The sequence below is a fragment of the Dermacentor silvarum genome, chromosome 5, assembly GCF_013339745.2.
Source record: "Dermacentor silvarum isolate Dsil-2018 chromosome 5, BIME_Dsil_1.4, whole genome shotgun sequence".
Classification (NCBI taxonomy): Eukaryota; Metazoa; Arthropoda; class Arachnida; order Ixodida; family Ixodidae; genus Dermacentor; species Dermacentor silvarum.
The window spans coordinates 6417858-6445521 of NC_051158.1; the positions used below are offsets into that span (position 1 = coordinate 6417858).

At 48.3% G+C, this 27664-nt stretch overlaps 2 protein-coding genes across 2 annotated transcripts in view; one reads left to right on the plus strand and one right to left on the minus strand.

Annotated features, from left to right (window-relative positions):
- The window catches only part of LOC119452849 (uncharacterized), a 92956-nt gene that overhangs the window by 33035 nt on the left and 32257 nt on the right, over positions 1 to 27664 (minus strand). The gene's annotated exons all lie outside the window — the stretch shown is intronic.
- Positions 17084 to 18389, plus strand: LOC125945507 (uncharacterized). Its single transcript, XM_049667322.1, has one exon. It carries the CDS (start codon positions 17115 to 17117, stop codon positions 18369 to 18371), a length of 1257 nt encoding a protein of 418 aa, XP_049523279.1. The 5' UTR covers positions 17084 to 17114; the 3' UTR covers positions 18372 to 18389.

Below are 27664 nucleotides of genomic sequence, written 5' to 3' on the forward strand. Positions count from 1 at the left end.
TTAATTGTTGGGCTAATTGGTTTCACATTGCTGACGAGGGAAATGAGTGCAACAAAGGACAACGCGCGGTTGTCTTTCGTCTTTCCTTCCAGTGTGCATTGTCCTCTGTTGCAGCTAATTTCCCTGATCAGCGAAGTTGGGATATAGGTTAGCTATAACTCGATCCATCGACCCAAGTGAGTTACCTTTTTTAAGTTCGGCATACCCTGTTGTAGAAATATTAGAATGAAGGGTTGGTTACAGCAGCATTATATTCGTTTTGTATGAAAGAAAACAAATTCGTAGAAAAACCTTTGCTCACGATGGTTTGTCACTCATCATAAAGACGGGTTGGAGGTGGAAGCAATATCGACAGGTTGGCCGTTCTAGTCTGTTGCAGTCCGAAAAAAAAAAGAAGCTTAATATTGTCGAAGGTGGACGGGAAACTTGATGCTGGTGGCTTGTCCGGTAAGACATGTGTGGTGTGGGTATGAGGTAGTGTGCTTGATGAAGAGTAGTACTCAAAAAAGAACTTGAAAAGGCAGAGTGCAACAATTTGTTGACAAGAAAGTAGTCATGGGTAACAGGATGCTAACTTTAGTTAGGTAACGTGGAAATCGTGGGGGTGTGTAGAGCGATTGAACAACAGAGGAAAAAAAAGTACTGCCACCAAACCTGTATGTAGCATAAGTCTTATAAGCTTTAGACACCCAAATGAGTGGTAGAATTTGTTGAGGAGGTACGACCTTTTAACTTCAACTTTGACGCTTTTCGAACAACATAATTGCTCTTCTAGAAGGAAATGAGCTGGTCCGCGAACGCCGGACTACTTTTGTAAGTGTTTGTGCTTGTATTCATTTTCTTCTTATTCTACAACTTTTCTCCGATTTTACTGCCTAACAAAACATATCTTTGCCAAATGTTTGCATTTAAGTCATGAGACGCATGTGTCTCCTTTGTAGCTTTGAGCTGCAGTTAGGGTGAATGACCATTTTTCATTTCACAAAGGTATAACTCCGTAACATTATTCGTCTTACCTCTTGGTTCCATTGTTTCACCATTTTTTTCTATCTGCCATATGCATACACATCGGAAGTTTAAAGGCCACGCAAATGGCACACTTTTACTGTTCACTTTCGAAAAGCGCACACAACCAAAGAAAGAGTGACTGTTTGGAGAAGTTGAAGAATATGCACTATAAAATAAGGCGACAGATGCACTATGCAGCTTATGATGGGCCGTGCATTGGTGGGCCTCACCTGGCACTAGAATCAGGCCCACAGACTTCTGCAGTGTAAGAAGAATTCTCCAATTTTATGCCATTGTAACGCTGGCAATGTCTCAGAAAATGAAGCACACTGTCAAACAGCGCTTTTGAAGAAACTAGATGTGGCCTTCAATCTTTTCATCGAAGCGGTACGCATATGGCTGTGCGTTATCTAAAAAAATCGGTAGCCTCTCCCCTGTCGAGGAAATGGGGGTAAGCGAAGCTTGTCGTGTGTTTATATGGTGTTCCTCCGAACGAATTGCACTGACATAGATGTAAGCGTTGCTTGCGGGAGGCAGCCATGCACAAGACTTGCATCTGCCGAGCATCTTCGAAGAGCATCGAGAATCACGGAAAGCGCTCTAGCGCTTCGAGGAACACAAGTAGGCGTGTTTCAAGAAGGAGAAATGACGTTTTAGCCTCCGCGCAACTAAAGAAGAACACAGGTACGACAACACAATGCGCTAGTGTCTCTAAGGAACGTCAGCACCCTTCGGTGTTGATCTTGTCCCACAAACAATGATCTTAATCTGTCTTGCGGGCCTTTCTTTTCATGAACACTGCAAACGTCAGGGTAGCCCAGAGGTCAAGGCGTTGCACTGTTGAGCTCGAGTTAGCAGGTCCAATCGCGGCCTAGGCAGCCACATATCGAGGGGGACGGAATGCAAGAACGCTCGTGTATTGCACATTGGGTGCACGTCAAAGAACCCCAGGTGGACAAAATTAATCCGGAGCCCTCCACTACGGCGTAACCAGACCATGGTTTTGGCAAGTACGGCCCCTGGATTTAAATAATCATTTTTTTAGAACTGCGCGCCCGTTACTTTCAGGTCACGAACGACATGTCCGTTATCTGCATGACATAGCATTCTTGAAAGGAACGTACAGAACGCAGAATTTTCAAGAAATGAGACGCAGGCACTAGAGCACCCGAGCTCGCACGGGTGCGGGCTCGTGCAAATCAGGCCCGAGCCCGCACGGGCCTGATTTTTCTGCCCGGGCCCGTGTTACTGAGCTCGGGCCTGGCCCAGGCCCGGGAGCTCATTACTAAGCTTAGCTAGGGCGCGCGTGTGCATGACCAGACCCGGTCTGTAATAAAAAAAATTTACTTACAGATTGTATCGCATGTGTCAGCCTCACCTTCTCGAGGTCTAATCAGCTGCAGTATATAAGCACTAAAGACCGAAATGTTTGTTTCTCCCATGGGAACATCAGTGATCCGGCCCATTGCCTGTGCTGTTATTTTTCCGCTGGGGCGCATGCTTGGTTTCTTCGATATAGTTCTATGATGTCATTTAGCATACGAATATATGATGGGTATTACATGGATTTGTCTGATCTTCGTGCTTGGGGCTTCAAACGCGTTCTTGTGGCTTTGTATATATATATATATAAGCAGGCCAAAGTCACGAGCATACAGCATAAAATAAATGCACAAGTAGAGACACCCGTGGCCTTAGCGCTAAAATATTACGATAGTATTGAGACTGGCAATAGTGCAATCGCAAAAGCGGTAACATGAAAATGGTTTGAGGATCGGTTTTTGTATAATTTATTTTTCCTTGCGCGGAAACAATGTTCGTTTTTGTGGAAAGGAAGAAAATGAGAACTTCATCTGTTTTCCTATTTTCTTTGATAAAATGTACAGAGTAATCTTTTTTTGCACGTGCCACTTCAGCTTGGCACAGAATGCCTTGAACTATGCAATATATAACATTCGCGTGTGTTCGAAGGCCCGACTGAGGCCCTTTAATGAGCGGGCCAGAGTCCGGACCGGGCCCGTGGCTTCAAGCCCGAGTCCAGCATTGGCTCGCGGCTTTAAGCCCTGGCCCGGCCCGAGCCTGCCGACAAACGCTGCGGACGGCCCGGCCCGGCCCGCCGGCCGTGCAATGTTCGAGCAAGCAGGAAAGATGAGCATTATTTTTTTGGAGACAAGGTGCACCCGGAGGGGTGTAAACGTTTTTTAGAGTGTAGTATATAAATGACCCACTATTACTCGCTCCAACCCCAATTTTACACTTTCTCGGACCTTAACCGAGTGGGGTTAAAGATTAATACGCAGAAAACAAAGATAATGTTCAATAGCCCGGCAAGGGAACAAGAATTCACGATCGCCAGTCAGCCTCTAGAGTCTGTAAAGGAGTACGTTTATCTAGGTCAATTACTCACAGGGGACCCTGATCATGATAAGGAAATTTACAAAGCAATAAAATTGGGTTGAAGTGCATACGACAGGCATTGTCAAATCCTGACTGGGAGCTTACCACTGTCGTTGAAAAGAAAAGTGTACAATCATTGCATTATACTGGTGCTAACATATGGGGCAGAAACATATGGGCAGTAACATATGGGGCAGAAAAAGAAGCTCGAGCACAAGTTAAGGACCGCACAAAGAGCGGTGGAACGAAAAGTGTTAGGTCCAACGATAAGAGACAGGAAGAGAGCGCTGTGGATCAGCGAAAAACGGGGATAGCCGATATTCTAGTTGACATTAAGTGGAAGAAATGGAGCTGGGCAGGCCATGTAATGCGTAGGATGGATAACCGGTGGACCATTAGAGTTACAGAATGGGTGCCAAAAGAAGGAAAGCGCAGTCGAGGACTGCAGAAAACTAAGTGGGGTGAAGAAGTTAGTGAAATTTGCAGGCGCAAGTCGAATCAGCTAAGGCAATACAGGGGTAATTGGAGATCGCAGGGAGGATCGAGGCCTTGGTCCTGCAGTGGACATAAATATAGGCTGATGATGATGATGATGATGATAAAATGAGGAAGAAGACGCAATTTGCACAGATAGAAGAAATGCAGTCTTTTGGCACGACGCCAATACTTCACGGTGAAAATATAATATCGCCGCCACTGTGCTATATGAAGGGGTGATGCTCAAGATTTAAGCTTTGACATGCATCTGGACTTGTTCACGGCTGGCTCAAGGGGGTCTCTGAAAAGCACCTTTCGACGTTAGCTGTTTTTCTTTACGCAAACGTATAAACATCAAACTAGACATCGAACTATGGACACACTTGCTGGAGTATAGTGGCCAACGTGATTTGTTTGTACGTCAGTCGTAATCTATGATCAATGAAAATGGCAATGTTGGTAGTCACAAACGACGGTGCTGCATTTAAGAGTTATTGGAGATGTAGAAGTTGCAAGTTTGGTTGAAATGAACTTTTTTTTCGAGCTTTCAATTTAATCTACATGACTATAGAGAAATCAGGATTTATAGGCATACGACACAATTGCGAATGTCTCACCAAGGCAAAAATAACGCAACAATTGCGTACCAATTCTTTTCCTCTTTGTGCTCGGCCTCAGAATAGACTTGTCCTGAGCTGTGGATGACAAGTAACAAATAGAATTGAGCGAAATGAATGACTACATTATAAAGGTCCATGCGTCTCACTGTGGTATAAATGTTATAAACAGGTATAAGATACTTCAGAAAGGCTGGCCAACGTTTGGAAAGGAGGACCCATCTTCGTCAAAGGTGGCCTTGCAATCCTCACCACGTTAGTTTAACCTGTTAAAACTAACCTGCCGAGCATGACAAGGCCGCCTTTGACGAAGATAGGTCCTCCCATCGAAATGTTGGCCAGCCTTTCGAACGCAACTTATTCCTCTTCATAACCTTTATACCAGAGTGTGCTACACCATCTGTGTTGCCCCCTTCCCGATATTGAGCTTCCATGCGTCTCACTTGTTGTTTACACAATCGTATTAGGCGCCTAATTACTTGTACTGTGCCGTTGAACTATCTGGTCAGCGGAATATAAATAACTTTAAAAAATTATTGGGTTTTATGCGCCAAAACCACCATCTGATTATGAGGCACGCCTTATTGGGGACTCCGGATTAATTTGGACCACCTGGGGCTGTTCAACGTGCACCTAAATCTAAGTACACGGGTGCTTTCTGCATTTCGCCCTCATCGAAATGCGGCCGCCGTGGCCGGGATTCGATCCCGCAACCTCGTGCTCAGCAGCCCAACACCATAACCACTGAGCAACCACGGCGGGTCTGAATAACTTGAGAAATGCTGCTGCAAAGAAAAAGTTTCTGTCGGCACTGTCCTACTCTTTAACACATCCAGTGTTTTAGCATTCCTTCTAGCTTACCCCACTCTCCCCCACCCCTCAGCCACATATCAATTATTTTATCGTACTCTTTGCTTCAAGACATTCCCCGGTGACTTCTACTTAGTCATACGCCGACGTAATTAATTTTTTTCGCTGCTTTAAAACTACATTGACGGCCACAAGAACCACAGGTAAACTGAAGAAAATGAATCAAAGATGAAGGAAAGGTCGGAAGGATACGAGACGAATACTGTACGTGTTTCTTTGTGTTGCTTTTTCTGCCAGCTATACCATGAATCCTGTTCAACTAGCTCACCTTGCAGTCTCAGATATGTAGTGCTTTCCTGCCACGTAACACATGTGTTTCAAAGGCTTCGGTATCAGGGAAGCCACCCTCGCATTGTCCATATAATAGGAAATGCGCGAGCACTCACTGTAGTACGGCTGTCAGTTTTAGGTCACTAGTCCTTTTTCGTTGTTTGATAACTGCTAATGAAGGAAGAACGCGTAATGGGGTGTCTGACATAGAAGACTTCCTCCGACTGTGATACGTTTTAATGCAGAGAGAGAAAAAAAGTTGTTTCCGAGGCTATACGGGCGGGAGACCCACCGGTGTGCTTTCTTCATGTAATGAGTGCTTCAAAACAAGATGTGGTGATGAGAAGTCCTGCTGTTCCCTCTGCTGGCTTCTGTGGCATTGGGTTGCTAAGCTCGCCTGGCTCTTTTTCTTGCGCGTGCTATTGTAACTCAGTGGCAGCAATCTCTGTCAATACTGTCATGCTAAACGAACCTGATGCAACAGATTTCTGTCAACACCATTATCATCACCACCATCACTTTCTCACTTCACATTACGCAACTAAGCCGTCTCATTCTTACGTCTATAACATTAGCTTGTATATACGAGTGACATTTTTCCACAGGGACTAAATAGAACGTCTTTGGTAAGATGAAAAGAGGCTTCGCTTCGTATTTTCAAAAACGTTCTTACTCTACACCTGTTCGTAAGAGCAGGTGTTAAGCCAGTTCTGGTGTTGGACATATTATTAGCCAAGGCTGGCAGCCGACGGAGAACAACTCTGGCGAAATATGGAGTTTCTCGTTTCGTCATGAGAGAATAGTTCAAGCTTTGGTTTGGTTTAAGGTGAAATGCGACCTATAGTTAGCTTTGTAGGGCTATGCGAAACCTGCAAGTGCGCTTCTCCACACACGTCCTTTGACCCAACCAAGATGGCGGACCTCGGGCTGAAATCGCAATTATGCTTGTCAACACTCAGGCTGGTGCCATCTTTGCTGCCAACCTCCATCCTCTGCGCCATCCGAGCTTTCAAAAATCGTGTCTGGCTTTAAAGGTACTACTCGAGGGAACGTGGTCATATTGGTTAGGGCTAGTTTGATATGAGGGGAAGCCTTCTTACGGAATTTTGAATATCACCACTCATGGGATGATCATTTGAACACGGAAATAGGTTCGCCCCATCTCCACAATTTGTAAAACGTACAAGCGTCAACACAAAGATCGTTTGTCTTGCTTGTTTTAAATGTCTCCGAGTTGTTAAGAGGAATTTATGCTTCGTGAGCTCTCATGGAAATACGTTGGCACGGAGAAATCGCTTCGTTCAGCATTCCCTGATCAATTTTTAATTGCCTGTGTTGCAATTGAACGAGCAAGTTTAAATCTGCCGATGGTTGAGGGCACATTTTTCGTTTGGTCTTCAATTTCCTTACAAAATCTGCAAAAAGTAATTTAATCAAACATTCGGTTCACAACTTCACAATAAAGATACTTCAAGAGTGTGACTACGCCAATTAGGCTGTTCAGAGCGGATGAAATTGATTTACTGGAGGCAGCTCTCAAGTACATCACTAATGTATTTTTTTCCGTGGGACTTTAGCAAAACTTAAGTAAATCGTAAATACTTCCAGATTTCACGTAAGATGTAATCAACGCCGTTGTCCTCCTTAGATAACATTACGAACATTACGAATATTACAAACAAAACTTTGAGTAAGTTCGGCCCCTGATTTTGACTATGTGAATTAAATTCAAGCCCACCAAAATATCTGTACACTGTAGGCCAGGAAAGCTTCACTTCAATACTGTTTTGCTGCTTGCAAGCTACATGCTCCATGTACTTCAACTTATTTCACTTTCTCATTTTATTCTTTTCCACAGGAACATTTTCCTTATACAGCAACTTCATATTCTCTCGCTTCTTTGCCCTTTGTTCGCGTAGTGCGCTGATCGCCGTCATTACTGAAGTGTTACAACGCGCCGAAATCTCCGTCCTGATGAAATCGAAGCTTGTCCTGTTTACTGCCCTGCACGAATTGAAGGGAATAGGAGATACAAAAAGAAAGGAAAGAAAATTGGCTGTGGTTTAGCTCTGGTTAAACCTAGTCGAGTAGCGATAGCTACAGTTCCCCGGCTGCGCTTAGGCTTCGCTTGTAGTTAGACATGTGTTATTAAACTTAGCGGTTTCCCACTAGACTAAGAAAGGACAGACGTCGTGGTCAACCAACTGGTAAAACCATCGGCAGGAGCGGTGGCCGCGCGGCGACCGCGACGAGGCGAGTTGCCGGACAATCGAGGCCCGTGGTGTGACGTCACATAGAGGGCGCGGCGAGCGCGCCAGCTGTGGCGGTTGCCAGGCGACGGCGGACGCGCGCCTGTAGGAGCGGTGGCCGCGCGGCGACCGCGACGAGATGAGTTGCTGGAGAATCGAGGGCCGTGGTGTGACGTCACAGTGCGGCCGTGGCTCAAAGTGCGGCAACGGCGAAGAGGCGAAAACCTGGCGTAATGTAGCTATCGCTACAAAAGAAAGAAGTACGACAATGTGAATCGCACGTAGAAATGGCAGGCTGTAAGCGGCCTTCCAGCTGACTAAGGGACTGTTTACGCTCGAGCTGCCCATCGCGGCAAGCTGCACCGCACGCGTGCGGTCATGCGAAAAATTGCACATATCGGACAACTGGTGCACAAATTTCGGTTTACACTGTGCACACATTGTAAATCGTACGCAATGTAAACCGAAATTTGCGTACAAGTGTTCTATACGTGCAATTTTTCGCACGGCCGCACGTGTGCGGTGCGGCTTGCGGGGATGGGCGGCTCGAGCGTAAACCGGCCTTAACTCCTCCAGTTCCATTCCGACAATGGCCAGTCCCCGGATCTACTGACTTCATTTTGCTCGAAAGGAAAGGATAATCTGATGCCAGCACTTTTGATGGGTTTCAAAGCCTACAGGTTTGACAACTTGAAACTCATACATGTGATGTGGTCTCCCATTCTTATCACCACATTCACGAAAGTTAGAATGGTTGACGAAAAAGAAGAAGAAAAAAGAAGTTCCCTGCTCGAGGAAGCGTTTACTCGAGTCTTTGTCAGACTTGTCAAAGCGTTAGCATCAGCCTGAGGTTGTTAAACTACAGTTGGTCAGTCCAAATCTTCACCTTCCTGTGAACCTTTTGTCAAGTTATGAGTTAGAATAGTGCTTTAGGATACCGTTATCATTCGGTCGCTACAGTTCCCGACACCGTTTCCTCCTAACCGCGAATGAGTGGTAAACACCGCACTTGCGCAGTCAGTAGTAGGCGGTATCGGTAACGGTAACTGCAGAGCGCTAACCCTATGATAAAAGACCCCAATAAGTATATAAAGACGACAATGAAGAGAGCAAAGCCAAGATAATGTCGAAAGCTTCATTTAGGGGTGGACGTTTGCTAGATGGCGCCATCATCGCGCAGTTCTTAGCGCCCGCTTCTTTCAGCCTGGCAAAGCACCAACGCTCTCATAGTATTTGATATATTTTTTGCCCTGACCATCCCTTCTACGGCCGGCCGCCCGACATTGCACTTAGCGAAATGAGTGACTCTGCACAAGGGTTAGGCCTCATAAGCTTTCGTTGAAATGGCCCGCTTTGTCACGTGTCAGAGCAGACGAGAAAGCGGTGCAGACGAGACAAAGAGAACAGACGGACAGGCTTTCACCTGCGCGAGCGGACGACAAAAGCTGAGAGGGAACAACGAGAAAATGCCCCGAACAGGGCGACAAGTTTTCTCAGCGTTGACGGTGACCATGACGTCGACGGCCTGACAGCGGCGATCCAAAATAGAAAGGGCGACAAAGATCCGGACAGCACGACAACTGTGTGCTGTTGCTCCATCTAAGCTGTGCAGCTTCGCGGAGGCTAAGGCACGCTTGAAAAAAAATCAAGAAAACGGGCGGACCTAAATTATTTTCGCAGCTATTCCCATTTCTTAGGGGAAATCAGTTCTATACTGAAATCTGCAAGGCCGTGAAAAGTTTTTGAAAAGCAAAAATTGCCACTCACACTAGAGTAAACCACGAAGCTGCGCTGGAAACCAACACCAGTTTATCACACACACACATACACACACAAAAAGTGTTGCAAGAAAACGAATTTTCGTTTTTGCCCCAGGACCACACACAGGAGCAATGCAGCACAAACGGCGTTCAATCCCAGGACAAATATTTTTTAAACTAAGACGCCTTTTTTTTTTTGAGAGAACCCCTACGGGTTTCCTCTGCAGCTTATGTATACTCGCGCGTTGATGGCAGTATTTCTATTTCATGCTGACATTTCGGTTCGTACAAATTGTGTTGGAACGTTACGCACAAACATTCACTCGCTCTTTAATTGCTGGAAAAGCAGTGCTTCTTTACGAAAAAGGACTGCACGCATTAGTTATAAATAATACGCTGTATAGCAAAGCGTGCGATTAAATAAAAAAAAAGGCAACATAGGCTTAGGCAAATTTTGTTCACCTACGCTCTGCCACGCTCTTAAGAAACCTGCGTGCCTCTTTAATTTTAACATATGCTCAGCGAATGTTTCATATCTTACCAGTCATGAATGAGTGTGTTCCTCCGCGCGTTTTAGGTCTCTGCTATATATACAGCGCAGTCGGCTAGGGAGATGAGCAGGCTGACGACATTAAAAAACGGTGTGACATTATACCATGGACATCTCATGCAGATGGTGCAAAAAATCGACCACAAATAACTAATTAACTATTTTTAGTTCTGAAAGAAGTTAACAGGTGCTTTGTATTCGTATCATCAGCTTCATGACTGTTCATGGTGACTGAGCACCTCGATAACGAGACCCTATTTTCAGACGCGTATGTTTAGTGATCGGCTCAGGGCACGGTTTTAAGGAGGAAGAATGTAGCGCACATTTACGGCAGCCTTTCAATAATTTCGATCGAGGCTCTTTGGATAGAACATGCACGCAGCAACGTAGTCACGCACCCTGGGATCGCTTTGAGGCCCTTTTTATGAAAGTTTTGGTTCTTGTACTCTTTAATTTTTAACTCAGTAATAAGTCCCGTCGTGTTGTCCCGTGATGGAAATGCTTTTTTTTTTTTGCTTCACGTGTTTACATCGCTATAGGAAACATCGTGTCAGCAACTTCGTTCTTCTAATGTTCGAACAGCTCTCGACATTTATGGAACGCTTTCAGAAGTACAGAAAGTTGGGCGTAGTTGGTATGGGGGCTAACTTCCGGTGAGATGTCGCCACAGAAAGTAATCGAACGTAGAAAAAAAAAACAGACACAGCAAGAACAAAAGCAGATTCGAAACTTGTGTTCACTGTGTTTGCTTATACCGGCTTCATTTACTTTCTGCGACGCGCCATTACACGATAAGTGAATCTGCAGATTGCGTCGTGTCCAAAGCTAGACAGCTTGCAGTTGTTTGAAACAGGGAATGGCTGTCAAAACAGCCGTGACAGTTCATTTGTCAGCACTATATGGCGAGCGCACGTGGCCTGAAAGTTGGCTCTGGAGTCTATCCCCTTCAGTCACGAATTATGATAGACTTTCGATAAATGTATGAAATTTACAAATATTTTTGCCAAGGCAATGCATGCTCCATTGAAAGCAAATCTAGGTAGTGGAAGGACTCCTTGTGCATATTATGATGACTCATTATAATTATGGAGTTATCGAATATCTGCTTAGTGATCAGTCAGTTATACTACGTTTCTTCATAAAATAAATTTAGTAAACCACTCGAATTACATACACAATTTAATTATTCGCTGCAAGCATTACTAGAAAGGAAAAAAAAGTTATTTCACAGCTGCTACCAAACCGCTTCACGTCGAACAGCCCGTCAAACACGGTAGTGCCTTCACCAAAGCGGTCGTCTATAGTGACACATTGCACTCAGAAATAAAATGGAGGTGCATTAGGTAAACGGAATTTTCAAGTTATTGTAAGCTTAATGTTCGCGATCTATTCCTTGACACCACTGCAGAGAAATTGCGAAAATAAGTCGCGTACACAAATGTGTACGCCGTGACTGAAGGGGCTATGCAGCAAATTCCTGCCGCTAATTGTTGATATGCAGCTATAGGTGTACAGAACTTTTGCATTACATGTTATTGTGCTCTCTGCGATGGATTTTGGGAACTGAGTTGGTAGAGGGACATTTCGTTGAGAAGATAGAGAGAGAAAAATAAAAGTGAAGGATAGGCAGGGAACTCAACCAGACGCACATCCAGTTTGCTACCCTATGAACAGGGGAAAGGGGGCTAGGATGAAGAGAAATAAAGGTATACTGTAAAAGCGTTTATTAGACACCAGCCGTTTGGGCTGTCCGTTGTTTGAAGGTCCAAGCTCTAAGCACGAGCGGCGTTTCTCAAGGAAAACGCAGGAGGGATCGACCCACTAGAAATGGCTGGAGAGCATGACCCGCTATGGCGTTCGTATTCTTCCTTACTATCACCCCGGGAGCGAAGAGGGAGCCGTCGGGCGACCTACCAGCTGGTCACTATGACAAGGTCATAGTAGGGCTTGAGACGCTCGACGTTGACAGTGTCGCGCCCACGACGGCGCTGGTCCGCAGAAGGTTCAACTGGTTCGATCACGTAGTTGACGGGAGATGTGCGTTCGACAATACGGTAGGGGCCCTCATACTTGGGCACTAGTTTGGATGAGAGACCAGGCGTAGCGGAAGGAATCGAGAGCTACACAAGCGCTCCAGGAAGGAAGGTGGGTGCAGAAGTGGTGTCACCGCGTGTGCTCTTCTGCCGCTCTTGGTCATTGGATGCAAAGACCCGTGCGAGATCGCGGCACTCTTCAGCATGTCTTGCCGTGTCAGAAATGGGCGCACATTCAGATGCATCCGGACGGTACGGTAGAATTGTGTCGATGGTGTGCGACGGTTGCCGACCATAGAGTAAGAAAAAAGGTGAAAAGCCAGTTGTGCTCTGAGTGGCAGTGTTATACGCGTAAGTTACAAATGGCAGAACGACGTCTCAGTTAGTGTGGTCCGAGGTGACGTACATAGCAAGCATGTCCCCGAGCGTACGGTTGAAGCGTTCTGTAAGGCCATTGGTTTGGGGGTGGTACGCCGCAGTTGTGCGATGAACAAGTGGCACTCCTTGAGAATGGCTTCAACTACTTCGGACAGGAAGACACGCCCACGATCACTGAGTAGTTCCTGAGGTGGCCCATGTCGCAGGATGAATCGTCGAAGCCGGAAGGAGGCAACATCGCGCGCTGTAGCTGCCGGTAGGGCGGCTGTTTCGGCGTAGCGCGTCAGGTGGTCGACGGCCACAATGTCCCAGCGATTTCCAGCCGACGTCAAGGAAAGGGGCCCATACAAATCGATGCTGACGCGTCTAAACGGCCGGGTAGGGCAAGGTAAAGGTTGCAGACCGGCTGGCGAAAGGCGGGGTGAAGATTTCCGGCGCTGGCCATCGGGACAAGAGCGAACAAACTTGTGAACGTAGCTGTACAACCCGCGCCAGTAATACCGCTGTTGAAGGCGCTGGTAAGTCTTGAAAACTCCGGAGTGTGTGCACTGTGGATCAGCATGGAAAGCAGCGCATACTCCGGAACGCAGACTGCGGGGTACCACTAACAACCACTGGCGCCCGTCGGGGTTATAATTGCGTCGGTGCAGCAGGTTGTCGCGAATGGCAAAATGACGTGCTTGGCGACGCAACGTGCGAGTGCTTGGTTGTGCCGACGAACTAGAAAGCAAGTCTATAAGGGAGGCAATCCAATGGTCCTTGCGTTGCTCAGAAGCGATGGTGTTAAGGTCGAGCGAAGAAACAATAATCTCAGATAGTGAGGAGCAGGCATTGTCAGGCAAGGGAGAGCGCGAGAGGGCGTCGGCCTCAGAATGCTGGCGTCCGTTGCGGTACAGCACCCGGACATCGTAGTCCTGCAGGCGAAGTGCCCATCGAGCAAGACGGCCCGAGGGGTCTCACCCTCTCCGCGTGTGCCTCTCGGTTATGCCAACGTCCCGGCTAGGCCCCGACCGCAGCCCGCCATGCCGTCATACCAGCAGCCGCCCTGTACTACGCGACCTCTTACCTGGATGGGACCTACCCCAGCGAACCGGTGGCGTACATCCGACAACCGGATGATATGCTTTGTATGCGGCCATGCCGGTCACATCGCTCGTTATTGTAATCGCGTTCCGCCGCCTAGCGACGCATCAGCCGTGACAAGCCAGTTCAACCGTCCATTCCGACCCCCATTCGGCTATGTCACCGACTCTGCGCCCGACGCCAACTACCCGCCGTTCACCGTCTCCACGCCGTCGCTCAGTGTCGCCGATGCCACCCCGTCCCGTAACTCGGGACGAGGAAAACTAATCGTCGCAGTCCAAGAGGCAAGGGCTGCGGCGCCGTCGAAACGTGAAAGTCCTCAACGCAGTCCTTCAAATGTAATCGAAGTGTTTATTGACGGTGTTCGCGTATCTGCACTCGTGGACACTGGAGCTGCCGTATGTATTATGGACGCTAAGCTTTGCCGCCTACTTCGGAAAGTCACGACGCCCCTTTCTGGACTGTCCCTCCGCACAGCCAGTACCCAGCACCTCCACCACTTGTAAAAGCGTTTATTAGACACCAGCCGTTTGGGCTGTCCGTTGTTTGAAGGTCCGAGCTCTAAGCACGAGCGGCGTTTCTCGAGGAAAACGCAGGAGGGATCGACCCACTAGAAATGGCTGGAGAGCGTGACCCGCTATGGCGTTCGTATTCTTCCTTACAATACAAAGACTTTGACCACTGACTCATATCGAAACACTGTCACTCACTAATGTTTGTCGAGTTCTGGAAGTGCAGTAATGCACGTGCCGCTTTGTGGGCATGTGAGGCATGTGGCCATGGCCCAACGAGTTTTTTCATCAGGTGAATGATCTCGAATCCGTGTGGTATAACGTACCGCAGAGTAACACGTAAACAGGTGGTGGTCGTCAAAGTTGGGACCCATGCGGAAGAGATGTTCGATGTGACACTCACGAAGAGCTACTATTCGCTGTTCATCAGCATGAGTGACACACCTTTGTGCGACCGCTGTGGGTGTGAGGAGTTGACAAGATACTTTCAATGTTCAGTCAGGATGTTTGCCTTAATTATTAAGCCTTACCTGGCTCAGCGTCATCTGTGAACGTCTCAGCCTGATATTAAGAACACTAGCTGATTAAGTCACGGGGTCCGCATTCGTGGACGCCCATTCGTCTTTGCTGATTCTGTGTATCTTGCGGGACAAGAGTCGCAGGTGACAACCTAAGAATTACAAAAAAACTTCATCCACAAAAAACACAGTGCACCCTTTCTTTACATCTAAAAAAGAGCCGGGCCAACTGCAGTCCACTCACGGCTTAATGACTTTGCTCTGCGGATGTAAATGCTGGGCGAATCGGAAAATAAGAACGCGTTGTTCCTAGCAAAAATGGTACCTTTGGCTGAAGCTGATATCTAGGGAGCCTACATGCAAACAGCGCTTGAATGTAGGCTCCCTACTGATATAAGGATCACCCATAAAATCTGCTCTAGACGATCAAGTTTCACCCTGAAACTCGTGACACAAATACCGATCTGTACAGGGAAAAGAATTCATTTAAACATGCGAAACCCCTTGACATCAACTAAATGAGCGAACCTAATTGGCTGGAGTATCTGTGCAAATTGCGTTTGATTTGGAGAGCTTTACTTTCTGTGTTTACAAACAGAGCTCCCCAAAGATTTCCACTCACGTGCTCTGCAACATCTCCTGCTGGCCCCACTTTTGCTGCAGAGTAAGAATTTTTAATAAGTGAGTGTTACTGCTAAGTGCAATTAGAAGACTAAATATATTAGCTCGACGCATGGGCCACTTGCCTTATATTTGAACGCATGAAGAACATCTGCCTATAGTTTATTATAAGATAAAGAAATTGGAGGAAGCTTAAGCTTCGCCTTTAAGAGTAGAACGCGATAGCGTTATCGGGACTCGTTAGCATACAGCACGTAGCCTTCATTCACTGCAACACTGAACGTGGGAAAGCCAGCTTACAAAGACCAAGCTTACACCGATCCCTTTAAAGTTAGCTTCACTTTTAAATTGAAATGCACTGCTGGAAAGACGTTTCTATAGGGGCAATATAAGTGGTCTTATATTAAAATGTGAAGGCCCTAGCACCTTTTTTATTATTTTATTAATTGCTTGCTATTGCCCCGACGCGCGCAGGTCTGGTAGAAATGCTGGAAAAGGGGTTTGTGTTTGAGTTTCCTCGTAGCATAATTGGGTTTTCTCGTACATTCAAACTACAATCCGACGCCGATTGGTAAATAATCCGACGGCGAATCCGACGCCGAATGGTAAAGTCGTACTTTACCATTTTTCTGACGGATTTCACCGTGAGAAATTCAATTTTTGTTCACCAAAACCTTGCACCACGTGGAGGTCCTACGCGGTCGATGTGGTTGGATTATTTTCTCCGCCACCCTCGATCACGCACCGGTTGCCGACGCCAGATATTCTTAGACACGGGGCCCTTAACGCTTTCGCGTTAATACTTCTTTTTTCTCGACTAACTTGACTGTCAAATATTCATGACCGGAAGTTTTCGGGGGTCGTGGCTGCACTGCTGCCACAGTGCCTATATAAAAAAGAAACAATGGAAACTGAGCTACCACTCAGTTGATCTCTCTCCTTACTGCATGTTACTCAAGTTAACTGTACACTGCAGCGCACGGCTACACGTGACCACTTTACTAAAGAGACTGCCTTGTTTAGCGGAACGTTCGGCGTTTCTGTCCTTTCCTCGTTATGCCTATACAGCCACTGATTGACCTGTACCCCTGGTTTGGTTCGGTGATTAGAAACGTTTATGGAAGAAAAAAGGAATTGGCGATTTCGCCTGAAGAGGAAAGTATTAAAAACGATAGGAAGGTTTAGCATTGGGCTGAAAATATTAAGACGGTGTTTTACGAACGCGCGGGCGGGGTGACCTGTTGGCGCGACACAGTCATTTCTTTTTAAAAGGACACTTAAGCTTCGCTTTTAAGAGCGGAACGCGATAGGATTGAAAGATCCCTGACTGCTTCTCACGGTTCCCGATGACTGCAGCTGATGAAACCGTAACGTTTACCGGGAAACGCTGGCAGCGAACGCTATGCACGAAGGCGAGCGTTCTCGTACAAATGCGGCCTCTTGTGTGGGCCGATCCCGGAGGTGGTGCACAGCCGCGCCAAAACATTTACATAATTTTCAGGTTTCTGTTATTGCTTCGCACTTTTAACATTTCAGCCTGAAAAGATTTAACATAAAAGGCATGCGCTGTCGGTGTTTTGTTTCATGACATTTGTTTGTGGGCTGTCAGTCTCGAATTTCCGAGGAATAACGTTGTCAAGAATGTAAGACAAGGCGTGAGCAACTTTAGAAATAGAATGGCATGGCAATATAACCCGCGTATATGGCATGTCATATAGCAAGGCATGATACATACATTCTGCTTCTGGTCACCGACGCGTGCGGACGCAGGATGGAAGGCTCTCTCCGAGCTGTGACAGCGGCCGACGCCGGCCGTGGTAACTCGTGCTTCTCCGTACCCAAGGACTACCGTATTGTTCTGCCTCCTCTGCCCACCGGTGACGGACTGAAAACCACTGTCGTCCTGCACTGCGACATTGCAGGACGGCCTTACAGGATCGACGATTTTCGCAAGCCCTTAAAGGACGCCAACTTAATACAGCAGGTGAGCGGAATCGGTGCTTACCAGATGTCACATGTCTGGTTGATAAATTTCCGGACCGAAAACGCTAAGAAGACGCTACTTCGTGCAGGCCATATCACTGTTAAGGATCGTGTGTGCCTAGTGATTGATCCTGAAAAACAGGAGGTGCGCGTGAAGATTCACTGGCTGGCGTTCAACGTCACAAACGACGCTATACGCCGCGCCTTCATGGAATTCGGAGAAGTCAAGGAAGTGACCAACGACAAGTGGAAGACTGCTGATTTTGAATCCGCCGATTCGACAAGCAGGGTTGTGCGTCTTGTCCTCCGAGATGGAGTAAGCCTCGAGCGCATTCCCCATCAGATGCGAGTTGGAGGAGGAACGGTGCTGGTTGTTGTTCCGGGTCGTGCGCCCATATGCCTGAGATGCCACACCACAGGACATATTCGCCGTGACTGCAGAGTTCCACGCTGCGCGGAATGCAAGGCCTTCGGCCACGAACAAGCTGACTGCTCAAGATCCTATGCTCGCATCGCTAGTCGCAGCGCCGCTTGCGACAGCGGTGAACTTTTAATGGACGAGGAAGACGCAGAGCGGGTTGCAGCGTCTGAAGGAACGCAGGCCGGGTCTGACGGCGAAAACGCCGGAGCGTCCTCCGAAGTAGAAAGCAGCGTCCAGGAACAGTCGCTTGCTGTTGAGACCACCGTGGTGGACGAGGCCTCGCGCGGCGCGGGAGACGGTACACAGGCGAACGCTGCGGAATCCGACAAGAGCGACGCGGGAGACGCGACGCAGGCGGACACTGCGGGGTTCGACAAGAGCGGCGCGTCTCAGGACAACGGGGGAGACGCGGCGTCGACGCAAGCCGTGAAATGCAGTTCTGCGAACATGGATGTGGACGTTCCTGCTATAAAGCGTCGCCTCGAAGACAGCGTCGATCCTGTGCGCGAGCAACGACAGCGTCAACAGGCGAAGGAAGGAAACTACGTCACCGGCAAAAAGAAATGCGTCGCGAACACGCGGCGTTCGTCGTCGCTTCAGCGCGACGACAAAGCCAAGCTATAGCAACGCCGCTTTGGCGCCACTCTGCAAGACGTCGCATGGCTAAGGTAAGCACTATGCTGTCGGCCTGATCCATCAACATTATAATGGCTATCAGCAATAACATTCGAGTAGCAACGCTAAATATACGCGGGCTTTCCTCCAACAGGAAGCAGAATCAACTTTACAGATTGATAACAGAGCACGAGCTGGATGTACTTGCCGTGCAGGAAACTAAAATAGAATCACAGGATCAGACAGACAGCATGGTGCAGAGGTTTACCAGAACTTATAATGTTTGTGTAAGCCATGCAAGAGGTTTGTCGGGAGGAAGTCTCTTGCTAATACGCCGGTGTTTGGGAGGTAGTGTTGACTCTGTTACAACTGATGATGCTGGTCGCCTAATAGTTTGCGATTTTACTCTACTTGATTGCAAATTGCGGTTTCTGTGCATTTACGCCCCATCAAATTCGAATGAACGGGATTTATTTTTTCGAAGTCTTGAACAACACCTTAAAACAGATAGATTTATAATAGCACTTGGCGACTTTAACTGCGTACTGTCAGCAAGTGACAAAACCAGTCCTACACCCTACAGAGACAGCAGTACAGACATTCTTGATCAAATCATTGAAGAACACCTCTTGGAGGATGTGGGAGAGTGTTTCGGATTAAATGCATGCGTGCGATTCACGCACTTTCAAGGAATTAGCCATGCGCGGCTAGACCGTGCGTATGTATCAGCAGAGTTGTTAGCTTTCTGCCGCGAGTATCGAGTAACACACGTTTCTTTTACTGACCACAGTCTAGTTAAATTCGATATTGGTAAATTGAAAGAAAGAAGCAAATTCAAATGGGAAAATTGGAAGTTTAACGACAAACTACTGCATGATGACGATTTTGCAGCGCACATCAATGAAGCTGTTCAAAAATTACTCACCATCGACGAGACTACTCTGAGGGAACAGTGGGACCTGTTCAAACAAGGGGTAAAATTAAAAGCACTCGAATCTGCGAGTAGAATACAGCACGAAAAAAGGAAACAAGAAAAATCTCTTCATGAGTGTTTGGGCATTCTAATAGCTGAAGAATGCCAACAACCAGGAATGTTTAAAGACGACATCCTAGCCGTGAAGCAAAAGCTAGAGGCAATTGACGAGGACCGTTACCGTGGAGCCATATTGAGATCAAGGGCTGAACGAATGGTGGCCGGTGAGACACCCACCAAACGATCTTTTGGCATAGAGAAAAAACGTGCCCATATAAACCACATTTCGCAAATTGAATGGCAAGAAGTAATCTGCGTAGAAAAGGGTGACATTCAACGAGCTTTTTACGATTATTATAGTAACGTCTTTGCTCATAGCTCGGGCAATATTGAAGCGTTTAAAAATGAATTTTTGCATTCAATGCCAAGCATAGATGATGACGCTAAAGAGCTATTGGAAATGCCTATCTCGATTGAAGAAGTGAAAATGGCAATTGACGAGCTCAACCCTAACAAATCACCTGGTCCCGATGGGCTGACAGCAGCGTTTTATAAATCAATCAAACATAGCGTTGCTACTGTGTTGACTTCATTATTTAATAACGCTTATGACGTAGGTCTCCTCCCGCCGTCATTCCTAACTTCACATACTGTCTTGATTCCTAAAACAAAAGATGCCAGGCTCCTGAGACAGGTTTCTTCATACAGACCAATAGCGCTTACAAATGTGGATTACAAAATTTATATGAAGGTATTGGCTAAAAGATTGCAAATGGTCATAAACGAATTGGTTGGAGAACATCAAACGTGTGGAATTAAACGTCGCACAATACTAACGAATATTCACAAGGCCAGGTGCGTGCTCGAATGTTGTGATACTACAGGCGAAGGAATCGCAATGATACAACTTGATTTAGAAAAAGCTTTTGATAGAGTGCCTCACGACGTACTCCTGTGTATTTTGCAGCATGTAAACGTTGGTTCGGTTATAAGAGACGGTGTTGCCATGGCGTACAGAGGTTGCACAACACGAATTATTGTCAATAAAACAGTGGGAGAGCGCATCAAAGTGCACCGTTCTGTACGTCAGGGATGTCCCCTCTCCTCTCTACTGTTTTGCTTGTACATTGAGCCATTTTGTCTAAGCGTTATCAATAGCACCAACATTCGAGGTTTCCGTCTTCATGCAACTGAAGTACGGCTTCTTGCATACGCTGACGATATAGCTGTATTCTGTTCGAACCAAGAAAGCGTGCTTAGAGTTGTGAACATTGCAAAACATTTTTGTAGAGTCAGCGGCAGCGCTATAAACTGGGGAAAGAGCTTGGGGTTCTGGCATGGCTATTGGCTATCAACCCCAAGTATTTTCGCAAACATGTCTTGGGTGACTACGCCAGTTAAATACTTAGGTGTACCCTTGCAGCATTATAGAGACAGTGAACACTATTGGCGTGGAGAAGTTGCCGCAATACGGGAAAGCTCCGAGCGTTTTAAAGGCTTCAACCTATCTATATTTGCACGCGCCACAATTTGCAACTTGTTCCTTATTAGCAAGCTCTGGTACGTGCTGCAAGTATTACATTGCTCACGCGTTAACATTCAGAAATTGCATCGTGTTTTTGCTGTTTTTGTCTGGGGTTCCACGTGGGAAAGAACTAAACGAACAAGTATTTTTAGACGTGTCCGCCTAGGAGGACTTGGCCTGTCACATCTGTATCTTAGACAGCTGGTGAATCGTTTTATGTTTTTTCGCAATGCTACGGACCCCTTTTTACGAACTGTGTGCCAAGTGAGGTTAGGTAAACACCTGCCAAACTTAATTGTGTGGTCAGAAAATATGCCAGGTAGCATTTCTGGGTATATGAGAGAAGTGTACCTTTCGTGTCGTATCTTACAAAATCATTTCTCCCTCGAATACCTCTATGGCGTATCGCGGAAAAAACTATACAAAGACCTATGTAATGTATTTCTTCCCGCTCCCCTGTATAGAACCCAATACAATGATGGTCCAGGTCAAGACATCTTAAAAAGGGTAAAAAACATGCCTGTAAGGGGAGGTGTCAAAACCTTCTTCTTTAAACTGCATACTAATACGCTAGAAGTAAAGACATATATGGAAGAAAAAGGAATGTTCGTACCTTGGGGCACTCACTGTTTTATATGTAGGAAACCAGAGACAATTGAACACGTTTTTCTAGATTGTTCCGGAGGTTACTTCTTTTGGGACATACTTCAAAGAACTTTAAAAAAAGACTTACCTATAGATAGCTACGGCATTAGATTTTTACCGGTCAATAACGACGAAGGCATCCCATTCGACATGATAATGCTCCTGGGCCTACATAGTATTTGGTTGTCAAGAATGGCCTATCGTCATGCAGATATTGACGCGCGGCCAATAAGGAGTTACTTTCGCGAATCTGTTAGCAGAATGGTTCAAGTGTATAAACTTCATGAACCCGAACCAGACTGGCTTCCTAGGTTAGAAGGGCTGATGTACATGCCCGAGTTTTGATTGTTCCTCTTTTCAGCCCTTGATGTGCTGATATGATTGTACACTGTATTTCTGTGTGAATTTAATAAAGGCAATAAAGAAAGAAAAAGGCATGATACATACATATACCTGAATATTGACACGTATACATGTTTATCTTTCGCCGATGGCCGCTTTCCACCAGCTAACAAATGTTCAACGTTATCGCTCGGCGCAGGACGCGCCAGTATCGGAAGCTTCTAGAACGTTATCGATGCTTCTTTCCGTTGCCTGTTTTCACCGACGCTTATGTTATCTGATTGTATGAGCGACGCGAATTGTCTAGAACTTTCTGGAAGACACGCGCGTACCAGGGATTATTCTGGAACCTTCGATGACTCAGGTATAGAAGCCGACGCGTTTTGCCACTGATCAGATTTCCGACGATCGCCGACTGTGTTCGCCGCTATCGTTGTGCTTTGAGTGTAGCTTGCTTTTGTGGGCACAGGTTCGCCCAATAAACAACCAGTTTCGTCATACACAGTTTTACGGCTGTTTACTTCGGCGTCACTACTACGTGACATCTGGTGGAGGTGCTTTTGTGTCCATGCAGCGGACGCCTCCGAAAAGCCCGAACCTCGAAGAGAGTACCAACGTCGTCCTGGAGCATCGAGCTAGCCTCAGGCTACAAAACTAACCCCCGGAGTACGGACTTCTTCCCGAGAAGACCAGGAAGTGCACGGCCACGACGACCGCATCAACCATGACAGCCTCAGCGCCGCCTACACCGATCGTGTTACAGCACCCCCGGGAACCACCGACGTTCCGCGGATCAACATTTGAGGATCCGGAAAGCTGGCTGGAGACGTATGAAAGGGTCGCTGTATTTAACAACTGGAACATCGACGACAAGCTGCGCCACGTCTTCTTCTCATTGGAAGATGCTGCCAGGACGTGGTTCGAGAATCGGGAGTCGACCTTGAAAACATGGGACCTGTTCCGCCACGGCTTCCTGCAGACCTTTACAAACGTTGTGCGCAAGGAAAGGGCCGAAGTTCTCCTAGAAGCCCGGGTACAGCTGCCCAACGAGAACATCACGATTTTCACGGAGGAGATGACTCGCCTGTTCAAGCACGCCGACCCCGACATGCCAGAAGAGAAAAAAGTTCGCTTCTTGATGAGGGGTGTCAAGCAAGAGCTCTTCGCGGGATTGGTACGCAACCCGCCAAAGACTGTTGCTGAATTTATTTCCGAGGCCACAACCATTGAGAAGACGCTCGACATGCGGACAAGGCAATATAACCGCCGAACGCTGGCCGCCAACAACATCGACGTTCAAGCACTTGGCAGCAACGACCTGCGCGATACCATCAGAGCGGTCGTTCGCGAGGAACTGCAGAAGTTCTTCCCCAAGTCGCAGCCTCAAGTGGCATCTATCGCCGATATCGTCAAAGAGGAAGTTCAACGCTCATTTGGAGTTCCCGATGTGCAGCCGCAATCGCCGCAACCCCAGCCGGAAGCGCTGACCTACGCCGCCGTCGCCCGTCGTCAAGGCCCCCCTCCGCGCTCGCGCCAGGGCCCCGTAACGCCGCAGTTCCGACGTCCACCACCGCCGCCGCCAGCACGCCCGCCTGTCGTCCAGCGCAGCTACCCGAGAAAGACGGACATTTGGCGCGCCCCCGACCACCGCCCTCTCTGCTATCACTGCGGTTAAGCTGGTCATGTCTACCGCCGATGGCTATACCGCGAGATGGGCCTACGAGGGTTCGCCGTCAACGCGCCACGTCCACAACTTGGGGAGCGGCCACGTGACATCGCCGACTACCTCGCTGGAGCCCAGTGGCAACCACGACGACCCTCACGCTCGCCGTCACCAGGACGCTACTTGTCACCGCAGCGCCGACCATACACTGGCCCAGCCAGGGGCAGGTCCGTGAGCCTCTATCCGGGAAACTAAAAGCAGCAACCGATGGAGGTGCGGTTGCTGTACGACGCAATGCCGAAGATCCTCCGCCGCCATCGAAGAATATTCGCGAATCATCACGACGAGATATCAGCACGCCGCCTGGCAAGAGCCTTGACGACAACACTTCGCCGCCGAAAGAAGACCTGCCGACGCGACATTGCAGCAGCGGAGCAAGCCGACGCAGCCGTGATCCGACGCCACGACTTAACCGCAACGCCAGACGACGGTCTACCGACTTAGACGTGCTAATCGATGGTCATAACGTCACCGCTCTCGTCGACACTGGAGCCGACTATTCCGTCTTCAGTGGCCCGTTCGCCGCCAAGTTGAAGAAGGTGCAAACATCCTGGCAAGGACCCGATATCCGGACAGCGGGAGGCCACCTAATAACGCCGACTGGAATCTGCACAGCACGAGTCACGGTAAACAACCGCACTTACCCGGCGAGCTTCGTAATCCTGCAGCACTGCTCCAGGGATGTCATCCTAGGCATGGACTTTCTAAATCAACACGGTGCAGTCATCGACTTAAGGTCCAAGTCGATAACGCTTTCAACGCACAACGCGATACCACCGGATACAAGCATAAGTTACCATGCCTTGAATGTGCTTGAAGAACAAGTCACCGTTCCGCCTCGCTCCAGCGTAATGATTTCCGTCGGTACCGAAGTGCCTGCAGACATGGAGGGCGTCATCGAGGGCGATAATCACTTACTGCTCGACCGTGAAATTTGCGTCGCTAGAGGCATAGCTGAGCTACGTGCAGGGAAAGCAAGGCTGATGCTCACGAACTTCAGCTCCGAATACAAGCACATTAACAAAGGCACCACGGTCGCCTACATCGACGAAATAGTACAAGCCAGCAGTGTTTTCGCCTTCACGGATTCCAGTGCACCTGCAACGACGACTATAGTACCTGAGCCAACTTTCGACGTCAATCAGAACCTTCCCAGGCATAAGAAAGAACAACTAAAAGCTCTGCTCCTGCAATACAATGACTGCTTCTCGTCGTCGTCAAAAGTTCGACAAACCCCTGTCGCCAAGCACCGCATCATAACCGACGAAAATGTCCGCCCACTCCGTCAGAGCCCGTACCGAGTTTCGGCGCGCGAACGCGAGGCCATAAGGCAACAAGTCGACGAAATGCTACGCGACGACATCATCCAGCCGTCCAAGAGTGCGTGGGCGTCCCCCGTGGTGTTAGTGAAGAAGAAGGATGGAACCCTACGTTTCTGCGTCGATTATCATCGCCTCAACAAGATCACGAAGAAGGACGTATACCCCCTCCCACGGATTGACGACGCCTTGGATCGACTCTACAACGCGAAGTATTTTTCGTCGATGGACCTCAAAACCGGCTACTGGCAAATCGAAGTCGACGAGAGGGACCGGGAGAAGACTGCCTTTATAACACCAGACGGACTGTTCGAGTTCAAGGTCATGCCGTTTGGTCTTTGCTCGGCACCTGCGACTTTCCAACGCGTCATGGATACAGTACTGGCAGGCTTGAAGTGGCAGACTTGCCTCGTCTATTTCGACGACGTCGTCGTGTTTGCTTCAAGCTTCGAAGAACACCTGCGGCGCCTTGAAACAGTTCTTCAAGCAATCAAAACCTCCGGACTCACGTTAAAGCCAGAAAAGTGCCGCTTTGCATATGAGGAGCTCTTGTTTTTGGGCAACGTCATCAACAAGTCTGGAGTGCGCCCCGACCCTCAGAAAACTGCGGCTATCTCCAACTTTCCTCCGCCCGCTGACAAGAAGGCAGTGCGTAGATTTCTTGGACTGTGCGCCTATTACAGGCGCTTCGTCAAGAATTTTTCACGGATCGCTGAGCCACTGACGTATCTCACGAAGGCCGACGTCGAGTTCAAGTGGGAGATGCCGCAAGTCGAAGCATTTGAAGAACTGAAGCGACGCCTGCAATCGCCGCCAATACTTGCGCATTTCGACGAAAACGCCGATACCGAAGTCCACACCGACGCAAGCAGCGTAGGACTCGGCGCCGTGCTTGTGCAGAGGACTGACGGACTAGAAAGGGTTGTAAGTTACGCTAGCCGGTCGCTATCGAAGGCGGAAGCAAATTATTCCACAACAGAAAAGGAGTGCCTCGCCATCATCTGGGCTACATCAAAGTTTCGCCCCTACTTTTATGGCAGGCCCTTTAAAGTTGTGAGCGACCACCACGCCTTGTGTTGGCTAGCTAACTTGAAGGATCCTTCAGGTCGCCTCGCACGATGGAGTCTGAGACTTCAAGCATTCGACATCACCGTCGTTTACAAGTCCGGACGAAAGCACTCTGACGCCGACTGCTTGTCTCGCGCCCCCGTCGAACCGCCGCCACAGGACGACCAGGATGACGACACTTTCTTGGGACCCATCAGTGCCGATGAATTCGCCGAAAAACAGCGAGCCGACCCGGAACTAAGGAGCCTTGTAGACTACCTGGAAGGCAAGACCGTCATTGTGCCGAAGGTGTTCAGGCGAGGATTGGCGTCGTTTTTCTTGCAAAACGACATTCTCCTAAAGAAGAACTTCTCGCCTCTCCGAGCCAACTACCTCCTCGTGGTACCCTCAGCATTGCGTCCGGAGGTTCTGCAAGCTCTCCATGACGACCCAACGGCTGGACATCTCGGTTTTTCACGCACTCTCGCGAGGATACAAGAAAAATACTACTGGCCTCGCCTCTCTGCCGACGTCGCCCATTACGTAAGGATATGCCGAGACTGTCAGCGAAGCAAAACACCGCCGACAAGGCCAGCCGGACTTCTACAGCCAATCGAGCCACCTCGCCGACCGTTCCAGCAGATCGGGATGGACTTATTGGGGCCTTTTCCGACGTCGACGTCCGGGAATAAATGGATCGTCGTCGCTACGGACTACCTCACCCGCTACGCCGAAACAAAAGCCTTGCCCAAAGGCAGTGCCGCCGAGGTAGCCCGATTCTTCGTTGAGAACATCCTCCTGCGTCACGGTGCCCCAGAAGTCCTCATCACCGACAGAGGCAGGGCCTTTACGGCAGAACTAACTCAAGCCATCCTGCGGTACAGCCAGACAAGCCATCGCCGCACCACCACCGCCTACCACCCGCAGACGAATGGCCTCACTGAGCGCCTAAATAAGACCATCGCCGACATGCTGGCAATGTACGTCGACGTCGAACACAAGACGTGGGATGCCATCCTTCCGTACGTGACCTTCGCATACAACACGGCCGTGCAAGAAACGACGCACATGGCGCCGTTCAACCTGGTCTACGGAAGGAACCCGGCAACGACGCTTGACGCCATGCTACCGGACGTCGCTGACGAAGAAAATCTCGACGTTGCCACTTATTTGCAGCGTGCCGAAGAAGGTCGACAGCTCGCCCGCCTGCGCATCAAGAACCAGCAGAGGACCGACAGCCGACACTACAATCTACGACGACGCTACGTCGAGTACCAGCCCGGCGACCGTGTTTGGGTCTGGACTCCGATACGCCGACGAGGACTTAGCGAGAAACTGTTGCGTCGCTATTTCGGACCATATAAGATAATCCGACGTATTGGCGCACTGGACTATGAGGTCGTGCCAGACGGCATTTCGCAATCACAGCGGCGCCGGGCACGACCTGAAGTCATCCACGTGGTGCGTCTTAAGCCTTTCTACGCCCGCTGACGAGCTTATAGGTACTTTGTTACTTTGTTATTTTCTTTTTTTATTACGCGTCGTTTTGTTTTCGCTTTCACGTTTGTTTGTAGCATCGGGACGATGCTTTTTAAGGGGAGGGTATTGACACGTATACATGTTTATCTTTCGCCGATGGCCGCTTTCCACCGGCTAACAAATGTTAAACGTTATCGCTCGGCGCAGGACGCGCCTGTTTCGGAAGCTTCTAGAACGTTATCGATGCTT